Here is a 22,090-nt window from a genome sequence, read left to right as displayed (position 1 = left end):
TTCAGAGAATGTCTCAATAAAGAATAAAGGCCATGCTGAGAGTCCTCCATGAAGAGATGGACTAGCCCAAAACCTGTCGGTAATGTCAGATTTCTACTATGTACTGTAAGTGACAGCAACATAGGAGAAAAGTAATTTATGGCTCATTTTACTCTGGAAGAAACGTACTTCTTATTTGTACGTGTTTAAAATTTTAAGATTTTCACGACAGTTCCTCTTTAACTACACATGAAGTAAAAGAATTGCAAACTGGTATCCTCTGGCTTAGTATGGGCTGTAAATGCATTTGCCAGATGGGATGTGACGGTGTCCTTCCTAATCTGCAACGTGCAGAGACTTCTGCAGCTCTCTGCATATCAGGAGTCATTAATGGTTTCATTAAAATCAAAATGGACTCATGCGGGTATTTGCACAACCTCCCTGATTCTTGTACACCACTGCATTTTCAACAGGGAAACTCAACTATCTATTAAAGCGGAAGACAACCTCAGATAAGATTTTACTGCAGGGAAGTTCAAAGGATCATTAGCTCTGCTCTGATTCAAATACAGAGAGTAGTTTGAAAACTGCAAATATAAGAGAATGATGCAATTGAAAATAAAAATATGAGACTATTCTTTGCTACTAATGTTCAACGAATTATCCGTACTACACAATCAATTCGTTATACCATAAATTTTTTCTCACTTCAGTGTCACGTTAAGTTAAAAAAATACAGTATTACTGATAGAAAGTACTATCCCATACCTGTTTGGCAATCGATGAAGAAATGACTTTGTTCTCCTGCAGCGTCAGAAGTTCAGCCAATGCATGGTCTGAAACCAAACTAAGAATGGAAAATAATTTATCAGAAGCCATGAAGTAACATATGGCTGGTAAATTTAAAGGAAAAAATACACTGATTTTTATAGATTTGATTAATTCTAAGACAGACTTAGATTTAATTTTTTAACTGGGCAAATCTGAACACGAAAATCTCATATTTACCATTTGCAGCATACAAGTGTCACTTGATGCCAGTGACCTGGCTTTGGAACAGACAGGGCTAAATTTAGGGCTTGTGCTACCCTGGGCATCTTTTTTCTCCTACCAAAAAGATGAATATTCTCCCCCCACCCCTTGGACATAATCTGGAGGAAAGTATAATTGTTAATAGTACCAGGAGAAAATAAAAGTGCAAATTTGAAAAAATTAACACTCATTAGGTGCTGCACCCCTTAAAGCAAGCCTGAACTATAAATAAACTGATTAGATAAACAATTGCAGCTGTCCTCCTACTCATAAATACAAACTTTTTTTGTAAAAATCAAAAAAGTAGGTTTAATGTTTTTAACCACTTTGCATCCAGACCTCGTTTCCCCCTTATGGACCACAACAGTTTTTTTTTTACATTTTAGCTATGACCCTATTTAATCAGCAATAACTTTATCCCTACTTATGACACCTAAATGAAATACATATTGTTTTTTTTTTTCAGGACAAACTAAGCTTTCATTGTATGGCATTTTTCCCCTCAAAACAATTTTGTTTTCAATGCATTTTTATGGGAAAAAGAGGAAACAAAAACAGAAAAAAACATTATTTTTCAGTTTTACCAAATCCAGTTTAAAAATAAAAAGCACTACTGTAGATAAACACACAAATTTTGTTTGCCTACTACCGTCACAAAACTTAGATTATGTTCCTGTCACAAATTTTGGTGAAGATATTGGATTCTGAAATAATGCTACAGTGTGCAATTTGTACTATGAACTGAGAAAATAAAAGTATTCTTATTGTAAAAATCAATCTTATTGGTTCAGAAACCATATATTCCCTTTCACCAATTAGGCCTGCATCAGATAGTGCTGGAGGTGTACACAGGAACAAGCCCAATCCTGCACAGCACTGCTTCAGATACAAGACGTATAACTACATCCTCGTGGCTTAGAACCACTTAACGACCAGGCAACGCCAATAGGCGGCGGCTGGTCGCACCTGTGTTTCCATGGAAACGTTTCCTGTCAGTTCACGGCGGGGGGCTCTGTGAACAGCCTGCGAGCCTCCGATTGCGGCTCGCAGGCTAAATGTAAACACCTGGGGACGTAATCCCCGGTGTTTACATTGTACGGCGCTGCTGATTGGCCAGGGATCGCCGCCATCTGATAGGCTAAAGCCTATCTGAGGCGGTACAGGGCGGATCGCTGTCCTGTACCGCCTATATCGCGAAGGAGAGGGAGGGAAGGAGAGGGAGGGGGGAATACCACTGCGGAGGGGGGCTTTGAGGCGCCCCCCGCTAGGCACAGCAAGCCGGCGGGGATCAGACTCCCCCAACAGGACATCCCCCTAGTGGGCTAGTGGGAAAAAAAGAAAGGGGGGGGGGGGGGGGAAGTCTAATCGCCCCGCCTGCCACCTGATCTGTGCTGGGAGCTGAAGAGCCCACGCAGCACAGATCTTAAAAAACTCAGCTGGTCCTTTAGTGGTTAAAGAGACACTGAAGCGAAAAAAAATGATGATATTATGATTTGTATGTGTAGTACAGCTAAGAAATAAAACATTAAGATCAGATACATCAGTCTAATTGTTTCCAGTACAGGAAGAGTTGAGAAACTCCAGTTGTTATCTCTATGCAAAAAAGCTATTAAGCTCTCCGACTAACTTAGTCGTGGAGAGGGCTGTTATCTGACTTTTATTATCTCAACTGTAATTGAACTGTTTACTTTTTCTCTGCTAGAGGATAGTTCATTACTTCACAGACTGCTCTGAAAGACTCATTTTGATTGCTGAGTGTTGTGTAATCTGCACATATTATAGAATGATGCAATGTTAGAAAAAACACTATATACCTGAAAATAAAAATATGAGAATATTTTCTTACTCTTAACCATAACCTACAAAGCTCCCCACAATCTCTCTCCCCTGTACATCTCCTCACTAGTCTCCAGATACCAACCCAACCGCAATCTCAGATCTGCACACGAGCTTCTTCTATCCTCTTCTACAATTACCTCCTCACATTCACGTGTACAAGACTTCTCACGTGCCTCACCCCTCCTCTGGAATGCCCTTCCACAACACATCCGCCACTCTCCCACCTTTGAAATCTTTAAACGCTCCCTCAAAACCCACCTTTTCCGACAAGGATATTCTCTAGCTTAGGCCATGCACCCACTAAATAACCTAATTACGCACTGCCTGTACATATACTGTATACTTCCCCCACCTCTTGTTTCCACCCCATTCCTTTAGATTGTAAGCTCGCAAGGGCAGGGCTCTCACCCTTTTGTGTCATGGAATGTTATTAATTCAATTGCTTGCACACTGTTAGAAATGTATACATTTTAGTCATCCTGTTAAATCAAATTGTAATCAGCAGTGCTGTATCTTGTATCAGTGTTCATATTTTCATGTATATCATTGTCTGTATCATTATGTATCCCTTGTTTGTTTTCTTACATTGTACAGCGCCACGGAATATGTTGGCGCTTTATAAATAAATAATAATAATAATAAATAATAATAATAATAGTACACAACCAATTCATTATATCATATATTTTTTTTCGCTTCAGTGTCTCTAAGTCACAGAGGACGTAGATATACTATAGTGGTGGATAAATGAATGTCTGAAAACACAGTCTTTTAGTGTTCCAGAACCACAATCTATGAACTAGCAACCTTTTTATCTATTCCATGAGTTCAAAATTTGTTCTCTGCCTTGCAAGAGTTTTATCACTTGTAATTGGTTATCAATAAGAGTTGCGCTGTAGTCTGAAAAAGCAGAACTGATCATTTGCATACCTGAATGGCTGATGGTGTAATGCAGTGTTCTCCCCAGGCTCTTTTAGCCGGGTGCTCCACCCAGCTAGATTTGATGACCACCCGGCTGCCATCGGCTCACTTCCTCACCTCTTACTATGCTGTAAGTAGAGTTGCCCTGCATTTTCAACTTGCCCCACCCGGCTACTTTTTCATGCCACCCGGCTACTATTTTATGCCACCCGGCTGGAAAATAATTCTGGGGAGAACACTGTAATGGTTAAGGGCTCTGCCTCTGACACAGGAGACCAGGGTTAGAATCTCGGCTCTGCCTGTTCAGTAAGCCAGCACTAATTCAGTAGGAGACCTTTGGCAAGTCTCCCTTACACTGCTACTGCCAATAGAGCGCGCCCTAGTGGCTGCTGCTCTGCTCTGGCGCTTTGAGTCCGCAAGGAGAAAAGCGCAATATAAATGTTATTTGTCTTGTCTTTGTCATATTAACCCTTACAGTGAGGAAAAGGAAAAAGGACCACAGTCTAGTTATATGGAGCAATAGCAATATTCGTACATATGTGTATCCTAATCATGGGGTTGATACACAAAGCAGCAGTAGTATCGTTGTGCACAGGCAATATTACCTTTACTACCACCAGCAGTCTACCACAAGTTAAATTTGCTTTGTATTTATTGGTGCGCATACCCCACTTCATTTACCTTTTTCATTCGTTATTGATACTACAAGTTAAAATATTGGCACAACACATGGTACTCTAACATTGCTAAGGTAACGCGTGTTACTGACGGCTGTTGCTGTAGCAATGCTCGTGGTACTTGGGTACCGCGTGTCATGCTAATAGCGTAACTTGCGCTACACTGCTGGTAGTAGTAACTGTAATATTACCGTGCAGCTTTGGGAATGCATGTGTCACTTTAGGTGATTATTAATTGTATTGCCCATTTCTCTGTCCTTACAAGTGCTGTAATGAGAAGTATGACACTGACAACAGACTGCACACAACCTTCACTGCTTCACTAAGGTGGAAACAGCAGCCTCCTCTCTCATACCAGAGAAAGCATGAAATACAATTATCTGACATTATTAACTGCTGATTTTACCTCGACTGGTGTTCTATATTATTTCCATTACCTGTGACAATGTCATATGGACAATTACATGGTAACTGGACCATAGAGAGAACACAAAACATTTCTCAACCTTCAGTCAGGCTAAGGGATCTTAATTAACACCTGCCTCTAAAGTATCTAAAATAGTAATTAAAGCAGAGGTGTCTTGTGAGCATGTTTGCAAAGATATTTGGAAGTCACCACTATCAAAGTACTACTGGGATAAAATGGCTCATGAATAGTCACAGTATATTTTAGTTAATCACTGCTCAAAGTACCTGCTAGTGAGGATTAAAGGGCTACATCCATTGCAAAAAAAAAAAATGGGGGCTCTGGACACGGATTAATAAACCCCATCCTTAAAGGAGTCATCAAGCAAGATTAACTACCCCCAATCTACTCACCTGGGGCTTCCTCCAGCCCATTGCAGCTGACATGTCCCAGTACGCTCTCAGCCGCCGGCCCAGGGTCCCCGCACAGTGCAGAGGGCAGCCTCAAGGTTGTCCTTACTGCACCTACGTGAAGCGCTGCTGTCAACGAAGTCCACGTTGTCCGCAGTGTACTGTGCAGGCGCAGTAGTTCTGCACCTGTGCAGCACAGTCCGGATAACGTGGACTTGACCGACAGCGGCGCTCGCGCTGGTGCAGTAGAGGACGCCTGGTGAGACACCATGCAAGGATTCCAGTCTGGCACCTGAGAGCGGAGCTGCAGCCTGGGACATGTCAGCTGCAAGGGGTTGGAGGAAGCCCCAGGTAAGTAGATCGGGGGTAGTTAATCTTGCTTGATGATTCCTTTAATACAAACAGTGTGCATTGCTAAATGTCATACGCTGTACTGATAACAATAAAAGTAGGAAAGGGTAAACTTAAAGTAAACCAGAGACTAATTAAAGTGGACCCAAATTAAAAATACAAGATTTTAGAAATAAAATCTATTTTCTAAATTATAAAAATAAATAGCAGCCTTTTTTTTAAGCTGCATGATGACAAATATAAAATATTTTACATTTATTGGAGGAACCCCTTCCTATCATATTGCCGATGACAGAATCCGGCAAACTGGTGGGGTAGGAGGTGTCCGGCAAAGGAGGAATTGCTAATGGCTGCTACCTGTATAACCCTAGTTATGAAAAGAGAAGGATGAAAAGCATGCACTGAAATGCTCATAGGCTTGAAGGAGTGTTATTTATTAATAATTTATATTATCTATCCAAACTAATCATCTATAATCACTGGCTGGATAGTGTAATGGTTAAGGGCTCTGCCTTTGATGCAGGAGTCATGGGTTCAAATCTCGGCTCTTCCTATTTCAGTAAGCCAGTACCTATTCAGTAAGGAGTTCTTTGGGCAAGACTCCCTAACACTGCTACTGCCTACTGAGTGCGCTCTAGTGGCTGCCTCGCAAGAGTCCGATAGGAAAAAACGCTATACAAAAAAAATGAAAGGAAAAGGAATAAATAACTTAGATAGTAATTATAGTCCAGAGCAGCAAGGTGCATCTCTGTGTATTAGCCCTTGTTAAAATACCAAATATAAAGATATATAGTAACATAAATGTGCAATTGAATAGACATAGGGCTTGGTTCACAAAGCGGTGCTAACTGTTAGCACGCCTGTGAAAACCCTCTTAGCATGTCTAAACGAGCTTTTCGCGCGCCAAATTTATGCGCGCAAAACTGTACGCGCACACTGTACAGAGCGCAGGGCGCTCCACGCGAAGTGCCCGTTAACGCCTATGGGACTTAGCGCGCGCATAGGACAAAGTTCTGCGCGCGGTATTAGCGCGCAATCTGATTGAGAAAAACGGTGCTAACCTACTTAGCACCCTGGTCAGCGCACCTAAAGACTTTAGACGTGCTAAGTAGGTTAGCACCGCATAGTGAATCAAGCCCTTAGACTTCTGATGAGGGCCTGACATACAGATGCAAACCATGAAATGGAAAAGGAGAAAGTTTGGTGGAACTTGTCATGAGAAAAAAAGATCAGAAAAGCCTTTCAAACCAGTTAAAACCAGGTAAAGGTGCCCATACACTTACTAAATTTCCCGCCAATAGACAACAGATTCCATCACTGTGATCAAATCTGCTGTGAAATCGATACGCAAATGCTGAGCGATCGATCGATTTCCATCCGAAATTGATCGATCCCGTCGATCCGTTCGTGCAGAAAATTTGGGTCGGGAGTGCGTCAATAGCGGCGTTCGAATGTCCAACGACCGACGCTAGTGGCAATACATTACCTGTTCCGCCGGCGCGTGTTCTCGCTGTCCTCACGGTCCCTTCTCCGCACTGGGCTCCGGCTGGCTTCACTTACTTCCTGTCAGGGGAAGTTTAAAAAGTAGAGCGCCCTCTACTGTTTAAACTTCCCCCGACCGGAAGTAAAGTGAAGCTGAAGCCCAGAGCGGAGAATAGACAGCGGAGACCGGGGGACTCGTGCCGGCCGGATCAGGTAACGTATGCTGGGGGCGGCGGCGGCAGCTCCCCAGATTGTGAATCGATTTCACAGTGAACTCAATTCAAAATCTATTTGCAGTGTAGGCAGCCAATAGATCCTTCTTTGATCAGATTTGATCACAGAGGGATCTATCTGCTGGTTGAGGCTCTTTTCAAGCCTTTTTCCAGTCTATGCCTGATGCCTGGATGTTTCCTTTTAAACAATACCAGTTGCTTGGCAGTTCTGCTGATCTCTTTAGCTGCAGTAGTGGCTGAATCACACATCTGAAACAAGCATGTAGCTACTCCAGTCTGACTTCAGTCAGAGCCCCTGAGCTACATGCTTGTTGAGGGGCTGTGGCTAAAAGTATTAGAAACACAAGATCAGCAGGAGAGTCAGGCAACTAGTATTATTTGAAAAAGGAAAAATCCATATCCTTCTCAGTTTCGGTTCCCTTTACAACAATAAACACATTTTTACTGGGTAGAATATTTCCCAAAACACAAGTTTTTTTACATGAGTCATATGTATCTTGTAAACAAAACTCACCTTTGCTTGACGGTGAGATTTTCTTGCCTTAGGTAACCAAGAAATTCCTTAATTACCCATCCAATTATTTTCTTTGGGTCAACTCTGGTCATTTTGACCACAGCTTCAAAGAAATCCTTCAGCCCATCTTCGTTCTAGAAGAAAAGAATGTGGAAATAGTAATGATATAAGTAAAATAACACTAAAATTATATAATATTAGGCAGCCAAAATGCATAATTGTTATAAAAGGCATTAATAAATGTTAGAAAATAAGTATAAGAGATTACTGTTGGGGATTAGCTTCTCATATTGAAAAGTTTTCTTGTTTTAGCCGTTGACACATTTTTGTTTCAATTAGACCATTATTATCAGTAAGACTTATAGAGGTTGTAGAGGTTACAGTGGCCAAGCCCCCCGGGGAAAGGGGGCACCCTCACAACAAGCTATTAGCATTTATGGTATAATTACAAAAGCACATTACTATTCTTTGGTGGGGAACATTTGCATCCTCTCTCTTCCTGAAACTTCATCTGACAAGACAATTATACTTTGCACTTTGCATTTCTTGCTAAAATGGTAAACAATCTTAAAATCCAGGTAAACCCTTTGCCTACAAGCAACAGCTAAAGCTTAACTCACTGGGACTTTTCTTTTGTCACCACTGGAAACAGATAAACTGACTAATGTAATTGGGGGTGACATATATTATGGTGGCCACTAATGATCCAATCATTATTATCCAACCTTATCATTTCTATGTAATGTAAAGGAACTGCCTACTTTATCCATTCAAGCTATACTGATACTACATAGATTTGGTAAATTTGGATGAAAAATATTGGATTATTAGTGACCAACTATTAGTTTATATTTACTTAGAGGAAATACGGTATATATTCTATGGCTCCTTTGAAATGCATGATAGCGGCTAAACTGGATGGATTCCTCGTTTATTTCAATTACTAATTAAGTTTGCAGAAGGCAGACAATCTGTTACATTTCTTTCGCATTTTTTAATCCGCAGTTAAGCAGTTTATGTTTCTGATTTTCTGGAACTCAAGACGCCACTAGATGGCATCATAGATATGAGACATTGCTATACAGGAAGTATACCCAGAGCACTGCTTCAGCGATGACTCACTCCTCTCCACAAAACTGTGGGCACAGCCACAGCAGTCACAATGTGCGTGGGTCTGAGGAGACGATTGAGACAGGAAGCATCCTGACCATTAAACCAGTGCTGCTGACATGCCACAAGCAGCGGCACCAGGTACTACAGCGCTCAACCTGTTGCGGAACATACTGAGAAAGCAGCTGGTAAGTGTTGGATCGGTGCTGCAAGATCCATACACTCCACTGCCAGACTCGCATATAAGCCAAAAGGTAACTTTTCAGCACTTTTTTGTGCTAAAAAAATTGAATTATATGCGAGTATATACGTTAAATACAGAACATGTTCGCTTTAAAGCATCCTTCTGTCTCCCTTAAATTAAAGGGACTCCGAGCTCATCTTAAAAATGAAAATTGTACTCACCCACGGCTTTCTCCAGCCCAGTGCTGGTCGGGAGGTCCCACGACGGCGTCCTGGCTCCTCTCCTAGTCCCCGCTCCGGAATGGCTGACCGGCGGCAGCCCGGGCGACACTCGGCCGAGTGTCGGGCTTCTTCTTCCGCGTATAACGCGGCTGACATCACACGCCGGCCGGCGTGAAAGTACTGCGCATGCGCGATTAAAGCGCGCATGCGCCGTACTGCCACGCCGGCCGCCGTGATGACGCGAGGCTGCCGGCGTGTGACGTCAGCTGCGTCATACGCGGAAGAAGAAGCCCGACACTCGGCCGAGTGTCGCCCCCGGGCTGCTGCCGGGGGACTAGGAGAGGAGCCAGGACGCCGTCGTGGGACCTCCCGACCAGCACTGGGCTGGAGAAAGCCCCGGGTACAATTTTGCATTTTTTGTTGAGCTCGGAGTACATTAAGGCTGGTTTCACACCAGGACGTTGCGTTTTAGGGGACGTTATGGTCGCATAATGTGCCCCTAACACAACGCCTGGTGCTCCCTGCTTTGGATGTCAGAGTGAGCCGTGTTGTGCAGCTCACTCTGGCGTCCGCGATGCGCACTCTTGGACGCATGCGGCATCACGTGGTCCCGCCGGCCAATCGCCGCACAGAGCGGTCGTTCCAAGAAGTAAACACTGCACGTCACTGAGTGCAGTGAATATTAATTAGCCATGTGCCTGGCCGCTCTCCGCCCCTCCCCAATGTTACTGAGCATGTGCAAGCAGTCTAACGCAGCTCTGGCGCTTACAAAGTACTGCATGCAGTACGTTGACTTATGGCGCAGCGTTACTGTGTAACGTAACGTGGGCACTGTGAACAGCCCATTGATTTTTCATTGCTGTGCGGTGGGGTGCGTTACAGGCTGCTCTAACGTGCGCCTGTAACGTCCCACTGTGAAACCAGCCTAAGGGGTTTTTTTTTGGTTGTTTTTTGATACAAGGCACTATTTTTGTCAAATGAAACAAAACATTATAATAATGATTCAAGCCTAGGTTGCAATTCATTTTAAATTTATTAAAATATGTTTAGCTACCTCCCCAGACTATATCAGTTGTTCTCGGTTTGTAATTCAAAGGTGTTACATATGTGTCTTTTATAATAAAGATTGTTTCCCCTCATTATGAATGGTAATATTCATTGACAATCAAAACACAACAATAAATGCAGCAGCTTATAACATACACACACTATGCATATTTGTAGTAAAAAGTACTCCAAAAACTGTGTTACCAGAGAGAGAGAAAAATAATATAAACAGACGTGTTCTGTTTCCAAACTGTATAAAAAAAGATGAATTGAAAGTCACCCATGATCTAGTGCAAAGTTATAGGAAAGCATAGGATAGATGGGCCTCTCTGAAACCTCTGCTAAAGTCTCCAAACATGCATCTTGTTATGCATTATACACCACTACTAAATAATCATGGGAAACAAGCCCAGACAGATGCATTTAGCTTATTTCACCATAAAACATAAGTAAAAATATAGAAAAAAAAAAGTTGTTGACTAAAGGCTCATACACACATCAGACTATAGTCTTTGGAGAATGAAAGATCACAGACCAATTTTATCCCCTTCCATGTAGTATGAGAGCCATTCCTACACAGTCTATTCTATGGACTGAACTCCCCATCAGACAGAAATCTTTGCAAGATGCTGCACACAAAGATGCTGTAGACATTCAAAAGATTAGTATCTGCAAAAGATCTGTTCCTGCAAAATGCATTCATAGTCTATGAGATCTGCAGATCCTCATACACACCTTGTTTAACAGACATTCATCTGCAGATCAGATCCACCAGGATGGATTTTCAGATCTGCAGATGAATGTCAGTTAAACAAGGTGTGTATGATGATCTGCAGATCTCATAGACTATGAATGCAATTTGCAGGAACAGATCTTTTGCAGATCTTTTGTGTCTGTACAGCATCTGTGTGTGCAGCATCTTGCAAAGATTTTTTTTCTGATGGGGAGTTCAGCTCCATAGAATAGACTGTGTAGGTATGGCTCTCATACTACATGAAGGGTGGTAAGATTGGTCTGTGATCTTTCATTTTCCAAAGACTATAGTCAGATGTGTGTATGGGCCTTTAGACTGGCTGGGGCCCCCAAACCACCATGCGATACCTAGAGGGAAGTGTGGGCAAGCCCTGGACAGCTCACCTCCAGGGAACTCACCCCCACTGCCTCTAAACTGAATGCTAACTGCAACAAACACAATTGCTAACTCCCAGCTAGAGCAGTTTCCTGCCTTTATGTGGTCAGACACCTGATTTGCTGACTGGTGTCTGCTGACCACATAAAGGCAGGAAATTGCTCTAGCTGGGAGTTAGCAATTGTGTTTGCTGCAACTAAGAGTGTTCAGAAGGCTTGTATAAGGTTCAACTCCTGGGTATAGGTCCTCTTTAAAGGACACCCGAGATGAACATAAACTAATGAAATAAACAATTGTATTTATCCTCCTTCTCCAAAAAAATGACTTTTTAAGATATTCCAAAGTTTTATTTTATATTTAAATCTACTTTTTACGGTTTTACTGTTTTATTGTTTTTGTTCAATGACACGTTCATTGAAGTATGCCAGAGCTAAAATCTATGAACTATTGACCCTTTTTATCCCTTTCCTGCTCTCAGAAACCATTTTCTGCTAGGAAAGTGTTTTATAGTTGTAATTTATTATCAGTGAGGGTCACATTGTAGTCTAACCCAGTCCTGACTCAGACAGGAACTGCCACTTACATACCTGATGTTCAACTCTTTCAGGCAGAGAAAGAAAAAAAGGAACACAGCATAGTTATTTGTGTGCTAGGCACTGTACATGCACATGTCTATCTCATCATGTCACATGTCAACTCGGGTATCCTTTAATTTCTCTTCTGTAGTAATGATGTCTACATTTCATAAGTTTGATAAAGATTTATGCATTTCACATCTATGGTAACGGTTCAGTGGTAAAATTTTCTACATTTTACATTTGTGCTAATGGTTTTTGTTTTTAATATTTTGAGAAATTGTTTCTGCATTTGATACCGGTGTAAATGTTTCTGCCTTTCACATATGTGGTACTGCTTTCTGCATAGGACATTTTGAGTCATGGTTTCTGTATTTTACATTGGGGGTACTGTTTTCTGCATTTTATAAGTGGTGTACTGTTTGTTTTATCAGTAACGTCTCGTTAGAACTGGTTTACACAACTTTTTCTCATCAGAACTTCCTCAGATTTTGTTCATCTATGTCATGGTAGCATCAAGTATTTTCTGAAATTTATCTTTTGCACATTTGTGATATAACGCCACCAAATAATGAGGAAACTCTACATTGTTTTTTATTTGGGGGGGGGGGGGGGGGGGGGGAGGGGGGAGAGGAAATGCTGCCTTACTATATGTCTTTGTTAAAAGTTGTGTTCACCACATATATTGACATTCTCAGTGAGGCAGGTGTGTTCCCAATACAGAAATATCATACATTGACAGAATTTCACAATATTAGGCATAATGAAGGTTGAGTTTACTTCTATGTTGGCCTATGTTTTGCTTGGCTGGCCTGGTGTTGATGCTGTTCTGGTTTGGCTGTCAGTGATGCTGGGCTGGCTGATGGTGATGCTGTTGCCTAACCAAGTGTGAATAATTGGGCCTGCAAATGTTAGCGGGTGACTGAGCAATGTCTTTCTTGCTATAGCACCGTGTGAGTGCTATCACAGTGGGTAACGCTCAGCGCCTACCCAGCTTACAGGCACTATTAACTTGCATGGGACCAAGGGGTGCAGGAGGTGGAGCTACAGATACATTCCACTTCCCATTTGAAGACATCACATGGGGCGTTAATGGCAGTGAGGAAAAAGTGAGGCTAAACCCTCCCTTACTGGCCTTACTGGCTTCATGGCCCCCTACGATGTTTGCCCCCCCCCCCCTCGGTATTTCTGTGCCATCCCCCGTGTCTCCTGCCCCCTCAGTGTATAATTATCACTGTAGAAGTAGCGTGTCTAACCTAACCCATGGTTACCGCAGGAATCGCAGAACACTTATCTCCGTCGCTGCTCCTCTTGTGTTGACTGAGCTGTCTGTGTCATCAGCAGAAGCAATGCCTACGGTAAGCCTTGCATGACAGGAGAGGTCTGAAATCCTTGCGTGACCAATGGTTTAGATGAAACACACTGCCGATACACTGCTAATTACACAGGATGGACCAGGAGACACAGGAGGAAAAACCAAGGGGGAGGGAGCGGACGGACACAGGGAGGAAGCAGGCACAAAGGGAAATCAGGTGACATACTAGGGACAGAAGGGGACACACTGGGATAGAATGGGACACAGGACGACACCAAGGGTGCAAAGAACAACTACAACACGCTTCTGGAACATGGATGCACCAGATTTAGTATATACATTTTTTCTGTGATTTTTGGACCTCTACTCAGAGTCGTGTCTTATATTGTTGAGTCAATGTTAATGTGACAGCGCTCCTCTTCACATCTAAAAATTAAACACAAATAAACAACCGCACATAGTGCATTACTGTAATCTCAGACTTGAAAAGTCCCCCAAACGTGCATGCGTGATATAGAAGTGCTTCACTCGTGATTATATTAACCCCTCCACACCAGCAGCTCACCAGATGGACACCACCTCACATTCCAGGTGGGTCTAGCGCTTAGCCTTAGAGCGGCCAACTCCAATCACAGTTTCCACACTGCCTTTGTTCACAATCGGATGACTCCGCTTTTAATATACAGTTCCACATGTAAAAAATGATATAAAAACATACATAGCGTAATACAGTTTTTGCTGAAAAAATATGGCCTGCGCAGTTTCAGCGCACTCACGTAAGTATGAGGATATAAGGCATCTCGGGCATCACAGCCCAACAGTATGTCTCCTCTGCTGGCGGTACCGGCGTCCCGATTCTCCGCTCCGCATGGCAGCTTTTTCCCTCACCGTGCGCGTTTCTCCTAATGCCCAGTGACGTCAGCGCTCCTGGTCACGCCCTACGCGTTTCGTCCAATGGACTCATCAGGGGCTGATGTCACTAGGGCGCCGACGTCTCTTATACACTGGGCTAGCCCTAATGCGGACATCATAGCTACCGCTTTCCTGAATGCGCAATTAGTTGTCGCCTGGAACGCACTCATCTTCGCGTTCCCTAATTTCCGCATTCCTAGGCTGCTGCGTCATCAGTTGCCGTCTGGAACACAATTGTCCTAGCTCTTCCTGATGGCTGAAGGGGTTTCTAGTCAATTTTAGTGCCATCTTGTGGCAGAAAGGCTAACTTTCTTATAAGATTCAATATTTAGCTAAACCTTTCCTTGAATTTAGACATGCCTAAGCATTACATTATGGAATAGGTAAAAAAGAGGATATGTAAAAACTATATAAAAAAATCATAAACATTTTATGAACATACAAAATTAAAAATTAAAAACTGAAGACCTTAAAAATCATATAAATTTATTTCTGTCCCTCTGTGAACGATTTATTTATTGAGGCAGCTCCTCCCTCCTTCATTCTAGGCCCATACATTTTCCACTCCCTTTGAGGGGACTTTTGAAAGTGACTTTGGTGTCCCAACCTCTTTGACACCAAGAACCTCCAGTACTCCTATTGGGATGACTGAACTACTAATAGAGTATTTTATTTTTATCTTGTCCCTGGGGTCACTATTCCCTAGTTCCGATGGGATAGTTAATATATACTTTAGTGCAAGCAGTGGTTAAATACTCTTGGGCTGCAATACCTTGCCAGACCTCTGGTTCAGCGTGCTCACAAATATTAGCCGTTATTTGGACAAAATGGTTGTCACCTCCTCTGTTTACATGCTGGGGTGCCTAAATAGCCCCCCGCCTACAGAGGGAGAATGCTGTGTGTCTCCATCTACCAGTATTCTGTGCCCCTATTTGGCCTCTATACCCACTCCCCTTAACTTGTGTAGTGTTACTTGTACTATATTGGTGACCCCCACCATTAGTCTGTAAAGGAGCCACAGGATTCTCAGTGAACAGTGATCATACATCATTTGTGATAAAGCAATTTAAATCAAACTCTACATTGAGTCCCCCCGGGGAAAGTGATCCCATATTGAATATCCACCTCCCCTCCGCCTGGGAGATGTCCCGTACTACACTTGAGCCGCTCCACCTCTTAACATTCTACCCCCATGAACCAAAGTCCTGTGGGATCTCTGTTATGATGTGTTTTAAAATGGTTAGAAACACTGTGTGTGGCCAGCCCTTTAATTATGTTTTCCACATGCTCCCCTATCCTTTTGTGTAGTGATCGGGTAGTCCGCCCCACATATTCTAGTCCGCAGGGACATTTTAGAACATAGATCACCCCTTTAGTGCGACACGTGATACATTGTTTTATTCTGTGTTGGTAGCCCGTATTTCTGGAAATAAGATTATCCCCTTTGCAGGGCTGCGCTTCTCTGCAGCCCCGACAGGGATCACTGTTCACTGAGAATCCTGTGGCTCCTTTACAGACTAATGGTGGGGGTCACCAATATAGTACAAGTAACACTACACGAGTTAAGGGGAGTGGGTATAGAGGCCAAATAGGGGCACAGAATACAGGTGGATGGAGACACACAGCATTCTCCCTCTGTAGGCGGGGGGCTATTTAGGCACCCCAGCATGTAAACAGAGGAGGTGACAACCATTTTGTCCAAATAACGGCTAATATTTGTGAGCACGCTGAACCAGAGGTCTGGCAAGGTATTGCAGCCCAAGAGTATTTAACCACTGCTTGCACTAAAGTATATATTAACTATCCCATCGGAACTAGGGAATAGTGACCCCAGGGACAAAATAATAAAAATAAAATACTCTATTAGTAGTTCAGTCATCCCAATAGGAGTACTGGAGGTTCTTGGTGTCAAAGAGGTTGGGACACCAAAGTCATTTTCAAAAGTCCCCTTAAAGGGAGTGTTAAATGTATGGGCCTAGAATGAAGGAGGGAGGAGCTGCCTCAAATAAATCGTTCACAGATGGACAGAAATAAATTTATATGATTTTTAAGGTCTTCAGTTTTTAATTTTTAATTTTGTATGTTCATAAAATGTTTATGATTTTTTTATATAGTTTTTACATATCCTCTTTTTTACCTATTCCATAATGTAATGCTTAGGCATGTCTAAATTCAAGGAAAGGTTTAGCTAAATATTGAATCTTATAAGAAAGTTAGCCTTTCTGCCACAAGATGGCACTAAAATTGACTAGAAACCCCTTCAGCCATCAGGAAGAGCTAGGACAATTGTGTTCCAGACGGCAACTGATGACGCAGCAGCCTAGGAATGCGGAAATTAGGGAACGCGAAGATGAGTGCGTTCCAGGCGACAACTAATTGCGCATTCAGGAAAGCGGTAGCTATGATGTCCGCATTAGGGCTAGCCCAGTGTATAAGAGACGTCGGCGCCCTAGTGACATCAGCCCCTGATGAGTCCATTGGACGAAACGCGTAGGGCGTGACCAGGAGCGCTGACGTCACTGGGCATTAGGAGAAACGCGCACGGTGAGGGAAAAGGCTGCCACGCGGAGCGGAGAATCGAGACGCCGGTACCGCCAGCAGAGGAGACATACTGTTGGGCTGTGATGCCCGAGATGCCTTATATCCTCATACTTATGTGAGTGCGCTGAAACTGCGCAGGCCATATTTTTTCAGCAAAAACTGTATTACGCTATGTATGTTTTTATATCATTTTTTACATGTGGAACTGTATATTAAAAGCGGAGTCATCCGATTGTGAACAAAGGCAGTGTGGAAACTGTGATTGGAGTTGGCCGCTCTAAGGCTAAGCGCTAGACCCACCTGGAATGTGAGGTGGTGTCCATCTGGTGAGCTGCTGGTGTGGAGGGGTTAATATAATCACGAGTGAAGCACTTCTATATCACGCATGCACGTTTGGGGGACTTTTCAAGTCTGAGATTACAGTAATGCACTATGTGCGGTTGTTTATTTGTGTTTAATTTTTAGATGTGAAGAGGAGCGCTGTCACATTAACATTGACTGATATCTAAGGACCTGTGATAGCGAACACTCGATTGAAAGACTTTGCTACTAATCATTCTTTTATATATTGACACTATGTTTTATCCCATTTGAGCTAATTCTGGCAGGCGCAGTTTGTGTTAATTAGAGTTATATTGTTGAGTGACTTATAAGGTGGAAAATATGGTATGTATTTGATTATCCTTTTTTTTTTTTTTTTATCGGACCATAAGATGCACTTTTTCATCCCCTTAAAGAGGATCTTTAACGTCAAAAGATCCCCTGGGGGGTACTCCCCTCGGGTGGGGGAAGCCTCCGGATCCTAATGAGGCTTCCCACGCCGTCCTCCGTCCCTCAGGGGTCTCGCTGCAGCCCTCCGAGAAAGAGGATGTCAATATTTACCTTCCTGGCTCCTGCGCAGGCGCTCTGACGGCTGTCGGCTCCGAAGTAGGCGGAAATACCCGATCGCCGTCGGGTCTGCTCTACTGCGCAGGCGCAAGTTTCCGGCGCCTGCGCAGTAGAGCGGACCCGACTGAGATCGGGTATTTCCGTGTAGTTCGGAGCCGAGAGCAGCCACAGCGCCCCCGCTGGAGCCTGCAAAGGTAAATATTGAACTGACAGTCGGGTCTGTCGCCGGCTGTTCGGAGGGCTGCAGCGAGACCCCCGTGGGACAGAGGACGGCGTGGGAAGCCTCATTAGGATCCGGAGGCTTCCCCCACCCGAGGTGAGTACCCCCCCAGGGGATCTTTTTGATGTTACAGAGTCTCTTTAAAGTGTAGGGGAAAGTTAGTGCGTCTTATGGTCCAAAGATCCTTCTGGCAATGGTGGATTTTTTTGTCCACGGTGTCTCTTCTGTCCTACAGTGTCTATCACCATGTGTTTCTTTTGTTCCCCGGTGTCTCTCTTCTCCTACTGTGTCCCATGTTCCTCTCCTGGACCCATGTCATCCCCATTTCTCCTGGAGCCTCTTTTGTCTCCCTGTGCCTCTTCTTTTCCCGGAGCAATATCTCCCCCATTGCCTCTTTTGTCCACGTGTCTCCGAAGTCTCTTTTATCAACCTGTGTCCTCCGGTATCTCGTTTTTCACCCTGTATCTGGTCCCCAGCAAGCGACATACTTACCAAGGCATATGTGGAGTCCTGAGACAAGCTGCCGAGCACAGCCAAAGCAGGGATTACATCTTTGTGCCCATGGCGGCTACAGCTTACCTACACTTGCTTTGATGGCAAGCGGACAATGAGGAGTGGGCACACATATGCAGTGATTGGACAAACATGTAGCCCTTTCCCACCAACGGGACCATTGACTCCAGTCAGAACAGCAGGCGGTGATGATTAGATGGTTCCCCAGCAGCAGCACCACCTGATTGTCCACTTGTTTTCCAAGCAAGTCCAGATAAGCTGGAGCCACCATGGGCACAAGAATGAAATCCTTTCATCTGCTCTGCTCGGCAACTTGTCAAGAGACTCAACATCTGCCATGGTAAGTATGTCACTTATTGCGGGCCGGACACAGGGTGACAAAAGAGACACTGGTGGACACATGGACATGATGACACATGGTGCTAAATGAGTCGCAGGGGTAAAAAAAGAGACACTGAGGGACAGAAGGATACAAGGGGACAGAGGAAAACACAGTGCAAAGTATAACACGGGGAACAGAGGAGGACACGGGATGGGCAGATAAGAACACAAGGAAAAAATAATTAGGGTGCATTGAGGGTTGTGTAGAGTACTATATGATTATTAAATATGTTTAGATTCCTATTCTTTATTGAAATACTATAATTTTTGGGGGAAAACATTTATCAATGATAGTATTCCTTTTTCAGTATTAAAAAAAAATATCAAGCAAAATGCAAATTGTATTATCGAAGGATGTCCAAACCTGAAAAAATAAACCTTCAGGGAAGGAAGGGGTCATTGTTCATAGTTCTTCTACCACACTTGAACAGATAAGAAGATGGCTGGAAAGTACAGGCCAAAATTTTACTTGCTTCCAAAATATTAGAAGGGAAAGATAACGATTTATTTAGATTATGTTCAGCCCATTTTACACCAGACGGCTATAAATCTCTAACCAAAAAGAAGGTTTTGAATGAAAATTCAGTGCCAATAATTTTTCAAGAAAACAACTATAATATTTTTTATTGATGAGGATGCTGTTTTAACCTTCAAAAGAAAAAAAAACGAAAACTACTAGATCAACCAGAGGATACAGGGGCAAGCTCCAATATTTGCCATGCATGTCAACGTGTTTTAATTCCAAAATAAATATCTTCTACTGCTGAAGCCTCAACACAAACACAAAATACAGATGAAGAAGGAAAGCATATAGTATGTGTAGTCTATCAGCTCAATGAACATCCATATAGCATGCCTTTCTCGACAGCCATTAAATCAACTGATCCTACTGTTTCAGCCACTCGAACGCTTCCAACAACATTATCAGAAGAAACTATGATTCCAATAGTACATCTAACTCCAATTGAAAATTAAAAAAAATTATCATTTTGGAAAATGTAGAATTAGAACAAGAAAATGTGCAGGCATTACTCAGTGAAAATTCAGAGTAAGATTTGACTAGTACTAAAATAACCAGACAAGACAGTGATCCAGACTTTGATCCATTGAACGTTACATTGCCATCGGATTACAATCAAGGATGTATAAACGATGAAACTTTTGAAGAAAATACAGACTATATAGAAAAAATAGTTAACATGCGGAAATATATTGTCTTTGAAGAACGTCTAGACAAACTGATGAAACAAGTAAGATGTCAGGAAACTTCTTGTTTAAAAAAATTTATAAAAATGAATAGACAAATGCAGGGAACAGCAGTAGTCATCCGTGGTGTATGTGAGGATGGTCACCGCTACAAAATTTTTGAGTCACAACCAAAGATTAAACATCAGTATGCTGGAAACGTATTACTTGTCTCATCCATACTAAGTGCAGGTCTTGGGTACACAAGTGTTTCACAATTATGAACAATTTTTGGCACAGTACATTTCATAATTAAAGTATTGCTTTCCTGCAATTCAACGGGCCTGGCAAAATGAAAGAGAGTACTGTACAATCAGTATCTCACAACACTTTAACTATAGGTGGGGATGGTCAATGCGACAGCCCTGGTCATAACGCGAAGTACTCCGTCTACACTATAATAGATTTAGTCTCTACAAAGATATTAGACTTCGAGTACTCTCAATGCAAGTCTTCTGTCGCAATGGAGAAGTACACTTTTGAAATATGCATGTCCAGGATTGTTGATCGAGGACTTGACATTTTTATATTTGCCTCTGACAGACACGTCGGTATTCCAAATACTATAAAGACTAAATATAAGAACATCACACACCAGTTTGACATCTGGCATTTTGCCAAAAACATTATTAAAAAGATCAGAGAGGCTTGCAAAAAACAAAAAAAAATTAAGGATTTCAAAGCATTAGAACCATGGATTGATAAAATAAATCACGTTTAGTGGTCGGTGAAAAACTGTGAGAACAACGCTGACACACTAGAGAAGAATTGGCTTTCTTTATTGCACCATATTCACAATAAACATGGATGGATCAACATACACATGTTTTCAAGGAAACTGAAGAAAAAGATGAAAAAAGTGTCTGGCTGAACGAAAGGACTCCTGCTTATGAGAGACTGTACACAATAGTTACGGATCCAAAGCTTTTGGCAGAATAAGTTTTTATAATCTGGTCATGCCACACTGGTTCAATCGAAGTATACCATAGCACAGTTCTCAAATACCGTACCAAGAGGATTCACTATGGTATTAAAGGGAATGGAATGCAGAACGATGTTGTCATCATTGGCAAATAACAATAATGTTAAAAAACCAAATGCAGTTGTTGAGAAGGAGCACAAACAAAGCCGAAAGAAGGGCAGCGAGAGATTACAATTTTCTGCACCAAAGGGGTAAAAAAAAAATTAAAAAAATAAGTTGCCAGAAATGTGTACAAAAAAGACAAATAAATTATCTGCAACCGATTCTGGAAGACAAACTTTGGGGACCGTGTAATGTAAATCCTAAACCGGACTTGTGGCTGTCTAAGCCTGATGCGGCATAGGATTTACACCACCTGCCATTTTTGTTCCCGATGCGATCATACGCACCCGAGAGGGGAGATGAAGCTGTCATATGACAGCTGACATCTCCCTTCAGTGATCAGGAGCCATCGAGAGTGGCTCCTGATCACTACAATCGCCGACGGACCGTAGTGATCACCAGCAGAGCAGCGGCAGTCTGAGGGGAAGAAGAGGATCCACTCACTTTCCTGACGTTCCCCCGGCGGTAGTGACGTAAGTGTCAGGTCCCGGCTTGATGATGTCATCAAGCCGCGACCCGGAAACTTGCCGGCAGTGCGTGCGAGGATGCTGACCAGAGTGGAGGGGGCTGCTGGCAATACTGGGCCACACAAGGTACACCATGCCCACCCATTTATAGTGGGGATCCGGCTGCCTGACCCCCCCAAATGCGCCCCCCCCCGCATGTAAATTGGCCTGGTCCTTAACCATTTCAGCCCGCGGGGATTTTTCACCTTATGCATCAGAGCAATTTTCACCTCCCATTCATTCGCTAATAACTTCAGTACTACTTAACACAATTTATTGATCTATATCTTGTTTTTTTCCGTCACTAATTAGGCTTTCTTTGGGTGGTGCATTTGGCTAAGAATAATTTTTTTATAAATGCATTTTAACAGGATT

General features: G+C 42.8%; 1 protein-coding gene across 2 annotated transcripts in view; it reads right to left on the bottom strand.

Annotated features, from left to right (window-relative positions):
• Positions 1–22,090, bottom strand: part of LOC137546789 (glutamyl-tRNA(Gln) amidotransferase subunit B, mitochondrial-like) — a 185,014-nt gene that overhangs the window by 24,679 nt on the left and 138,245 nt on the right. For both annotated transcript variants that reach the window (XM_068269631.1, XM_068269642.1), the window contains 2 exons: positions 7,845–7,978; positions 748–826 (listed from right to left, as the gene is read on the bottom strand). In XM_068269631.1, coding sequence (XP_068125732.1) covers positions 748–826; positions 7,845–7,978 — 213 coding nt within the window. The remainder of the gene's footprint in view (positions 1–747; positions 827–7,844; positions 7,979–22,090) is intronic.

Source organism: Hyperolius riggenbachi, chromosome 1 (assembly GCF_040937935.1).
Source record: "Hyperolius riggenbachi isolate aHypRig1 chromosome 1, aHypRig1.pri, whole genome shotgun sequence".
In the NCBI taxonomy this organism is placed as follows: Eukaryota; Metazoa; Chordata; class Amphibia; order Anura; family Hyperoliidae; genus Hyperolius; species Hyperolius riggenbachi.
Note: the sequence above shows the minus strand (reverse complement) of the source record. Positions and strands in the feature narration are given on the sequence as shown.